At 36.4% G+C, this 10420-nt stretch overlaps 1 protein-coding gene across 7 annotated transcripts in view; it reads left to right on the top strand.

The window, feature by feature from the left end:
• The first annotated feature begins 1733 nt into the window (after nucleotides 1-1733).
• Nucleotides 1734-10420, top strand: part of thnsl2 (threonine synthase-like 2) — a 17204-nt gene continuing 8517 nt past the window's right edge. For 5 of the 7 annotated variants that reach the window (XM_081366044.1, XM_081366049.1, XM_081366046.1 and 2 more), the window contains exons 1-4: nucleotides 1769-1826; nucleotides 2682-3457; nucleotides 4099-4293; nucleotides 9954-10106. In XM_081366044.1, the coding sequence (XP_081222170.1) occupies nucleotides 2689-3457; nucleotides 4099-4293; nucleotides 9954-10106 (1117 nt within the window). In that variant the 5' untranslated portion in view covers nucleotides 1769-1826; nucleotides 2682-2688. Of the gene's footprint in view, nucleotides 1827-2681; nucleotides 3458-4098; nucleotides 4294-9953; nucleotides 10107-10420 lie in introns of all 7 variants that reach the window. The other 2 variants (XM_081366050.1, XM_081366045.1) reach the window with 2 other exon arrangements.

Below are 10420 nucleotides of genomic sequence, written 5' to 3'. Positions count from 1 at the left end.
GAGGGCTTCTTACATCAGACTTTAAACCTATCAATGCACAATATGATTATATAAAGACAGATTATGATTAAGCTTCAGTGTGGAATAAATGTCCAAAGGTTACTCTGAAATAAAGACTTTCACACAACTTTGATTAAATGCTGCGAACTTTTGATTAAGCAGCTCTAAGAGTTTCAGACAACAATGATTTCCAATAAATCACAGAATACAGTAGAAACTTTATAAACTATAAACCATTGCAGTTTTACAGACTTGTGATTCATAACTATCATCAATCACTGCACTGTTTTGATATTTTTGTACATTACCTCTTTCATGGATATTTTTTGACTTGTATAAATTCTGCTGAAAAGAATAAACATCAATATGCATTAATTGATGTATATATATATATATATATATATATACATATATTTCCTGTATGTTTGTATGTGTATGTTTATTAAAATTATTGATTGATTGATTGATTGATTGATTGATTGATTGATTGATTGATTGATTGATTGATTGATTGTGAACAGACTCTTACAAATAAAGGTTTCAAAAGTGTTTTTTTCTTCAGTGATGCCACAGAAGAACCATTTGTTTCCCCAAAGTACCTTTCATTTATCAGGTCTTTCTTAGTATGAAGAACATTTTTATATTCAATGCAATGGGAAGTTTCCATGTATTTAAAAGGATCTTCACAGAACCATCAATGCCAATAATGACCTTTTAAAAAAGTAGTCAAGGTTTGAAGGTTTATGTCTAAGCAGAAACTGTCTTTCAAAAATAAACCCACCCCAAATAAAAGATAAAGTGTGACAACTAGCCCCGGTCTCCCCTATAATCAAAACTGATGTGCTATCTCAGCTATATTGTATTATTAATAATAAAATCCCTTTTTTGATAGCACTTTCCTGTAATTTCAATGTCAAAAATACGACCATAAAATTTTCAGATTGGCTGAACCGAATTTAATAATTATATTACTATATTATATATTATGTCTCATCAGAGATCTGTAATCACTTCACTGTAATTCTCTTGTCATTCATTGTTTAATAGGATTCGTTGGAAATGCATTACGCTTTGTATTTATCGAGGTATGCTCGTATTCCATTCAAGCAAAATAAAAAACGTTCTACTGTAATCACAAACTAAAATAAAAATGTGATTGGTTTATTCTCCTAATCGATGTGTAAAGTAACACGAATCACGTGAGAGTGACGTCACCGTGCTGCTTTTCACAACATAACTTACACCTGAAAAGGACACCGATTACTTTAACAATAATCCTCTCGAAAATATACGGTAAAACACAAAAGTAGTGAGAATTATTATTATTATTATTTTGACCAGTTGCGTCCGATTCACCAAGTCCCGCCCGACGCTGATATCGAGGTTGCCAGATCCGGGGAACAAAACGAGCAAAACCCAATGACCCTGTCCCACATATATCAAAACCACGCACATTCCTAAAATACAGATTTTATTGTCACTTTTATTCGTTATACACAACTTCGACTTTAAAATCACTATATAGTAGTAATGTAAAACAGAATTGTATTCACAAAGGAGATCAAAGGCAGTTTCCTCCCTCACTAACACATAATCTAGCACAGTATTATCATTGATATAGAATTTAAAATGATTAAAATAATACAATACAAGAATTTCGGTCAAATACAATATTCGCAATGTGTCAAACATTCAACCCTGCGGTAACTTTAGGCAAATCCCACAGGAGAAGCGCAGACTTGGCAACCCTGACCCTGCAGAGAGCTGGAGTAAAGCAGAGTAACAGTGAGAGTTACTGTAGACACTCGAACACCTCAGTCTGCCAGGTAATGATTATTAGCTTATTAACTTACACTGCTTCAGTGTGTGATGATCGCTTTTGTTCCTCTACTGTAATCGCTTTTTGATGTAAACGCATGCTAACTGCTAAAGCATAAATAATGTAAATGAATACGAACATGAAAGTAAAGTCAGGAGTAAAAACAGTTGCTGTAAATGAAACAGAAGGATTTAATTATGAAGCACAACTGACCTTTGATCTTCACACGAGAACTTGTCAACTCATGGAATGATTTCTGCTTGTTTGGTTGTTTTTACGGAGTAAACCTTCTAATTACAGGAATATAATATACAATCTCTTAGACATTTCTGTATCTTCTTACTTGATAACACAACACAAGATTATGAATAGAAATCAAAATCAGTTATTATAGACCAGGGTTGTTATAGTTAACCAAAAACATTTTTGTTACGTGACTAAACATTAACTGACATAAAATAATTAAATTAAACTTATTTTATTCTAGCTAGTTGCCAAGGAAACATTTGAAAAAAAGAAAGAAAAAAAACCTATAGACATATTAGAAGAAAACCTAATGCAAATGACAAAACTTTGTTCAAACTTATGTTAACATGTTTAGCTCTAAACTAGACTTGAGACTTGAACATTTAAAATGAAAACAGAAAATATAAAGATATCGAGCTTTCACTGGTATAGTATCTCAATGATATAAGGGTTAACTGTAAGGGTTATTAGTTAACTTAAAGCATTTTTGTTACTTTTACTTTTTTGTTGACTTAACATTAACTGACATAAAGTATTTAAAAAAATGTTTAAACTTATTTTATTCTTGCTAGTTTCACAATAAACATTTGAAATAACCTAACCCTGTCCTAACCAGTCGTTGAATGCTCCGCTCGCCCCTCAGGATGCGTTACTGCAGCACGCGTGCCGGCGCTCGGGGCCGCAGCTTCAGAGATGTGCTGTTCTCCGGATACGCTCCCGACGGAGGAATGTTCATGCCGGAGAACATCCCGATGCTGAGCGCTGAGACTCTGAGGAGCTGGAGGAGCCTGTCCTATCAGCAGCTCCTGTGTGAGATCTGCAGTCTCTATATCCCTGAGCAGGAGATCCCGAGACCACATCTGCAGGGTGAGACCACACACACACACACACACACACACACACACACACACACACACACACACACACACACACACACACACTCACACACACACACACACACACACACACACACACACACACACACACTCACACACACACTCACACACACACACACACACACACACACACACACACACACACACACACACACACACACACACACTCACACACACACACACACACACACACACACACTCACTCACACACACACACACACACACACACACACACACACACACACACTCACACACACACACACTCACACACACACACACACACACACACAGCCCCGCCTCCACTCACTCACTCAGCTCAGAGATGTGCTGTTCTCCGGATACGCTCCCGACGGAGGAATGTTCATGCCGGAGAACATCCCGATGCTGAGCGCTGAGACTCTGAGGAGCTGGAGGAGCCTGTCCTATCAGCAGCTCCTGTGTGAGATCTGCAGTCTCTATATCCCTGAGCAGGAGATCCCGAGACCACATCTGCAGGGTGAGACCACACACACACACACACACACACACACACACACACACACACACACACACACACACACACACACTCACACACACACACACACACACACACACACACACACACACACTCACACACACACTCACACACACACACACACACACACACACACACACACACACACACACACACACACACTCACACACACACACACTCACACACACACACACACACACACACACACACACACACACACATACACACACTCACTCACACACACACACACACACACACACACACACACTCACACACACACACACACACACACACACACACACACACACACACAGCCCCGCCTCCACTCACTCACTCAGCTCAGAGATCCACTGGTTGACGATCACACGTTGATCTGATTGGTTACAAGGTAGTTTGTGACGTCAGAAACACCAGCGATTTCAAAGCGTGTGTTTGAGACTGTCTTTGGTTCACTGCAGTTTTAAGGAGGAAATACTCAGCAATGCTGTCGACTTATGAACTTACACATGGTTTGTCTTAAAGCAGATTAAAAACACCACATAGACATAAACAACATTAAAAGCTTAGATTTAATTTCAGCTTATGTTTCTGTCTCTCCAAACCTCGGGTCTGTCTCTCTGTAGAGCTGATTGCACGAGCGCTGTCGAGCTTCTCCGTACCGGATGCGGTGCGACTGGTTCATCTGAAGGATTCTCTCTCAATCCTGGAACTGTTCCATGGAGAGACTCTGGCGTTCAAGGATCTGGCCATGAGCTGCACCGCTCAGTTCCTGCAGTACTTCTTACGTAGAGACGGCAAACGGGCCACAATACTCGTAGGTAAGGAGTGACGTCCGTCTCAGATCTGCCCGCAGACAGCAACATAGTGTCGGCCCAGATCCGGCCCACAATTCTGAGTTTAAATCTCGCAATTCTGACTTTTTCCGTAATTCTAAGTTTAAATCTCGCAATTCTGACTTTTTTTCTGGAATTCTGAGTTTAAATCTCGCAATTCTGACTTTTTCCGTAATTCTGAGTTTAAATCTCGCAATTCTGACTTTTTTCCAGATTCTGAGTTAAAATTTGTCAGTTCTGGCTTTCTCCAGAATTCAGAATTCAACGCAATAAGATTGACCAATCAGAATCAACTATCCCATGCAGCAACATAGTGTCGGCCCAGATCCGGCTCACAATTCTGAGTTTAAATCTCTCAATTCTGACTTTCTTTCTGGAATTCTGAGTTTAAATCTTGCAATTCTGACTTTTTTTCTGGAATTCTGAGTTTAAATCTCGCAATTCTGACTTTTTCCGTAATTCTGAGTTTAAATCTTGCAATTCTGACTTTTTTTCTGGAATTCTGAGTTTAAATCTCGCAATTCTGACCTTTTCCGTAATTCTGAGTTTAAATCTCGCAATTCTGACTTTTTCCGTAATTCTGAGTTTAAATCTCGCAATTCTGACTTTTTTCCAGATTCTGAGTTAAAATTTGTCAGTTCTGGCTTTCTCCGGAATTCAGAATTCAACGCAATAAGATTGACCAATCAGAATCAACTATCCCATACAGCAACATAGTGTCGGCCCAGATCCGGCTCACAATTATGAGTTTAAATCTCTCAATTCTGACTTTCTTTCTGGAATTCTGAGTTTAAATCTGTCAGTTCTGACTTTTTCCTGGAATTCTGAGTTTAAATCTCGCAATTCTGATTTTTTTCTGGAGTTCTGAGTTTAAATCTCTCAATTCTGACTTTTTCCGTAATTCTGAGTTTAAATCTTGCAATTCTGACTTTTTTTCTGGAATTCTGAGTTTAAATCTCACAATTCTGACTTTTTCCGTAATTCTGAGTTTAAATCTCGCAATTCTGACTTTTTTCCGTAATTCTGAGTTTAAATCTTGCAATTCTGACTTTTTCCGTAATTCTGAGTTTAAATCTTGCAATTCTGACTTTTTTTCTGGAATTCTGAGTTTAAATCTCGCAATTCTGACTTTTTCCGTAATTCTGAGTTTAAATCTTGCAATTCTGACTTTTTTTCTGGAATTCTGAGTTTAAATCTCTCAATTCTGACTTTTTCCTGGAATTCTGAGTTTAAATCTCTCAATTCTGACTTTTTCCTGGAATTCTGAGTTTAAATCTCTCAATTCTGACTTTTTTTCTGGAATTCTGAGTTTAAATCTCTCAATTCTGACTTTTTCCGTAATTCTGAGTTTAAATCTTGCAATTCTGACTTTTTTTCTGGAATTCTGAGTTTAAATCTCGCAATTCTGACTTTTTCCGTAATTCTGAGTTTAAATCTCTCAATTCTGACTTTTTTTCTGGAATTCTGAGTTTAAATCTCGCAATTCTGACTTTTTCCGTAATTCTGAATTTAAATCTCGCAATTCTGACTTTTTTCCAGATTCTGAGTTAAAATTTGTCAGTTCTGGCTTTCTCCAGAATTCAGAATTCAACGCAATAAGATTGACCAATCAGAATCAACTATCCCACACAGCAACATAGTGTCGGCCCAGATCCGGCTCACAATTCTGAGTTTAAATCTCTCAATTCTGACTTTCTTTCTGGAATTCTGAGTTTAAATCTGTCAGTTCTGACTTTTTCCTGGAATTCTGAGTTTAAATCTCGCAATTCTGATTTTTTTTCTGGAATTCTGAGTTTAAATCTCTCAATTCTGACTTTTTCCGTAATTCTGAGTTTAAATCTTGCAATTCTGACTTTTTTTCTGGAATTCTGAGTTTAAATCTCGCAATTCTGACTTTTTCCGTAATTCTGAGTTTAAATCTCGCAATTCTGACTTTTTTTCTGGAATTCTGAGTTTAAATTTCACAATTCTGACTTTTTCCGTAATTCTGACTTTAAATCTCGCAATTCTGACTTTTTCCTGGAATTCTGAGTTTAAATCTCTCAATTCTGACTTTTTCCTGGAATTCTGAGTTTAAATCTCTCAATTCTGACTTTTTCCTGGAATTCTGAGTTTAAATCTCGCAATTCTGACTTTTTCCTGGAATTCTGAGTTTAAATCTCGCAATTCTGATTTTTTTCTGGAATTCTGAGTTTAAATCTCGCAATTCTGACTTTTTTCCGTAATTCTGAGTTTAAATCTTGCAATTCTGACTTTTTTTCTGGAATTCTGAGTTTAAATCTCTCAATTCTGACTTTTTCCGTAATTCTGAGTTTAAATCTTGCAATTCTGACTTTTTTTCTGGAATTCTGAGTTAAAATCTCGCAATTCTGACTTTTTCCGTAATTCTGAGTTTAAATCTTGCAATTCTGACTTTTTTTCTGGAATTCTGAGTTTAAATCTCTCAATTCTGACTTTTTCCTGGAATTCTGAGTTTAAATCTCTCAATTCTGACTTTTTCCTGGAATTCTGAGTTTAAATCTTGCAATTCTGACTTTTTTTCTGGAATTCTGAGTTTAAATCTCTCAATTCTGACTTTTTCCGTAATTCTGAGTTTAAATCTTGCAATTCTGACTTTTTTTCTGGAATTCTGAGTTTAAATCTCGCAATTCTGACTTTTTCTGTAATTCTGAGTTTAAATCTCTCAATTCTGACTTTTTTTCTGGAATTCTGAGTTTAAATCTCGCAATTCTGACTTTTTCCGTAATTCTGAGTTTAAATCTCGCAATTCTGACTTTTTTCCAGATTCTGAGTTAAAATTTGTCAGTTCTGGCTTTCTCCGGAATTCAGAATTCAACGCAATAAGATTGACCAATCAGAATCAACTATCCCATACAGCAACATAGTGTCGGCCCAGATCCGGCTCACAATTCTGAGTTTAAATCTCTCAATTCTGACTTTCTTTCTGGAATTCTGAGTTTAAATCTTGCAATTCTGACTTTTTTTCTGGAATTCTGAGTTTAAATCTCGCAATTCTGACTTTTTCCGTAATTCTGAGTTTAAATCTTGCAATTCTGACTTTTTTTCTGGAATTCTGAGTTTAAATCTCGCAATTCTGACCTTTTCCGTAATTCTGAGTTTAAATCTCGCAATTCTGACTTTTTCCGTAATTCTGAGTTTAAATCTCGCAATTCTGACTTTTTTCCAGATTCTGAGTTAAAATTTGTCAGTTCTGGCTTTCTCCGGAATTCAGAATTCAACGCAATAAGATTGACCAATCAGAATCAACTATCCCATACAGCAACATAGTGTCGGCCCAGATCCGGCTCACAATTATGAGTTTAAATCTCTCAATTCTGACTTTCTTTCTGGAATTCTGAGTTTAAATCTGTCAGTTCTGACTTTTTCCTGGAATTCTGAGTTTAAATCTCGCAATTCTGATTTTTTTCTGGAGTTCTGAGTTTAAATCTCTCAATTCTGACTTTTTCCGTAATTCTGAGTTTAAATCTTGCAATTCTGACTTTTTTTCTGGAATTCTGAGTTTAAATCTCGCAATTCTGACTTTTTTCCGTAATTCTGAGTTTAAATCTTGCAATTCTGACTTTTTCCGTAATTCTGAGTTTAAATCTTGCAATTCTGACTTTTTTTCTGGAATTCTGAGTTTAAATCTCGCAATTCTGACTTTTTCCGTAATTCTGAGTTTAAATCTTGCAATTCTGACTTTTTTTCTGGAATTCTGAGTTTAAATCTCTCAATTCTGACTTTTTCCTGGAATTCTGAGTTTAAATCTCTCAATTCTGACTTTTTCCTGGAATTCTGAGTTTAAATCTCTCAATTCTGACTTTTTTTCTGGAATTCTGAGTTTAAATCTCTCAATTCTGACTTTTTCCGTAATTCTGAGTTTAAATCTTGCAATTCTGACTTTTTTTCTGGAATTCTGAGTTTAAATCTCGCAATTCTGACTTTTTCCGTAATTCTGAGTTTAAATCTCTCAATTCTGACTTTTTTTCTGGAATTCTGAGTTTAAATCTCGCAATTCTGACTTTTTCCGTAATTCTGAGTTTAAATCTCGCAATTCTGACTTTTTTCCAGATTCTGAGTTAAAATTTGTCAGTTCTGGCTTTCTCCAGAATTCAGAATTCAACGCAATAAGATTGACCAATCAGAATCAACTATCCCATACAGCAACATAGTGTCGGCCCAGATCCGGCTCACAATTCTGAGTTTAAATCTCTCAATTCTGACTTTCTTTCTGGAATTCTGAGTTTAAATCTGTCAGTTCTGACTTTTTCCTGGAATTCTGAGTTTAAATCTCGCAATTCTGATTTTTTTCTGGAATTCTGAGTTTAAATCTCTCAATTCTGACTTTTTCCGTAATTCTGAGTTTAAATCTTGCAATTCTGACTTTTTTTCTGGAATTCTGAGTTTAAATCTCGCAATTCTGACTTTTTCCGTAATTCTGAGTTTAAATCTCGCAATTCTGACTTTTTTTCTGGAATTCTGAGTTTAAATTTCACAATTCTGACTTTTTCCGTAATTCTGACTTTAAATCTCGCAATTCTGACTTTTTCCTGGAATTCTGAGTTTAAATCTCTCAATTCTGACTTTTTCCTGGAATTCTGAGTTTAAATCTCTCAATTCTGACTTTTTCCTGGAATTCTGAGTTTAAATCTCGCAATTCTGACTTTTTCCTGGAATTCTGAGTTTAAATCTCGCAATTCTGACTTTTTTCTGGAATTCTGAGTTTAAATCTCGCAATTCTGATTTTTTTCTGGAATTCTGAGTTTAAATCTCGCAATTCTGACTTTTTTCCGTAATTCTGAGTTTAAATCTTGCAATTCTGACTTTTTTTCTGGAATTCTGAGTTTAAATCTCTCAATTCTGACTTTTTCCGTAATTCTGAGTTTAAATCTTGCAATTCTGACTTTTTTTCTGGAATTCTGAGTTAAAATCTCGCAATTCTGACTTTTTCCGTAATTCTGAGTTTAAATCTTGCAATTCTGACTTTTTTTCTGGAATTCTGAGTTTAAATCTCTCAATTCTGACTTTTTCCTGGAATTCTGAGTTTAAATCTCTCAATTCTGACTTTTTCCTGGAATTCTGAGTTTAAATCTTGCAATTCTGACTTTTTTTCTGGAATTCTGAGTTTAAATCTCTCAATTCTGACTTTTTCCGTAATTCTGAGTTTAAATCTTGCAATTCTGACTTTTTTTCTGGAATTCTGAGTTTAAATCTCGCAATTCTGACTTTTTCCGTAATTCTGAGTTTAAATCTCGCAATTCTGACTTTTTTTCTGGAATTCTGAGTTTAAATCTCGCAATTCTGACTTTTTCCGTAATTCTGAGTTTAAATCTCGCAATTCTGACTTTTTTCCAGATTCTGAGTTAAAATTTGTCAGTTCTGGCTTTCTCCGGAATTCAGAATTCAACGCAATAAGATTGACCAATCAGAATCAACTATCCCATACAGCAACATAGTGTCGGCCCAGATCCGGCTCACATCTGGTACACATGGATTCCTCATGGCCCAGATGTGGGCCGGATCTGGGCCGACACTATGTTGCTGTCTGGGATAGTTGATTCTTATTGCGTTGAATTCTGACTTCTGGAAACATGTGGGCTCGTCTCATGTCCTGCGATGGAGATTCAGAGCTGATGATCTTTCAGGAACGTCCGGCGACACGGGCGGCTCGGCCATCAGAAGCGTGTTGGGTCTCAGTGAAGTGGACATCGTGGTGGTGTTTCCCCGCGGACGGGTCACCAGAGTCCAGGAGCGCCAGATGACCACCAGCGCCGCAGACAACGTCCATGTGTTCGCAGGTAAACGGGAAACGCTGCTTTAAAACCTTTAAACTGCTCAGTTTTAGTGATATCAACTTCAAATTTGGAACACACCAAGGTTAGACATACGGCTTTTAATCAGCAAGTACACATTAAATTGATCAAAAGTGATAGTAAAGACATTTATTATGTTACAAAATATTCTATTTCAAATAAATGCGGTTCTTTTCAACTTCATATTCATCAAAGAATCCTGAAAAATAAAATGTATGACGGTTTCCACAAAAATATGATGTTTTTTTAACATTGATAATAATCATGTTTCCTGAGCATCAAATCCTCATATTAGAGTG

Source organism: Scardinius erythrophthalmus (assembly GCF_964197995.2).
Source record: "Scardinius erythrophthalmus genome assembly, chromosome: 5".
NCBI classification, from domain to species: Eukaryota; Metazoa; Chordata; class Actinopteri; order Cypriniformes; family Leuciscidae; genus Scardinius; species Scardinius erythrophthalmus.
Note: the sequence above shows the minus strand (reverse complement) of the source record. Positions and strands in the feature narration are given on the sequence as shown.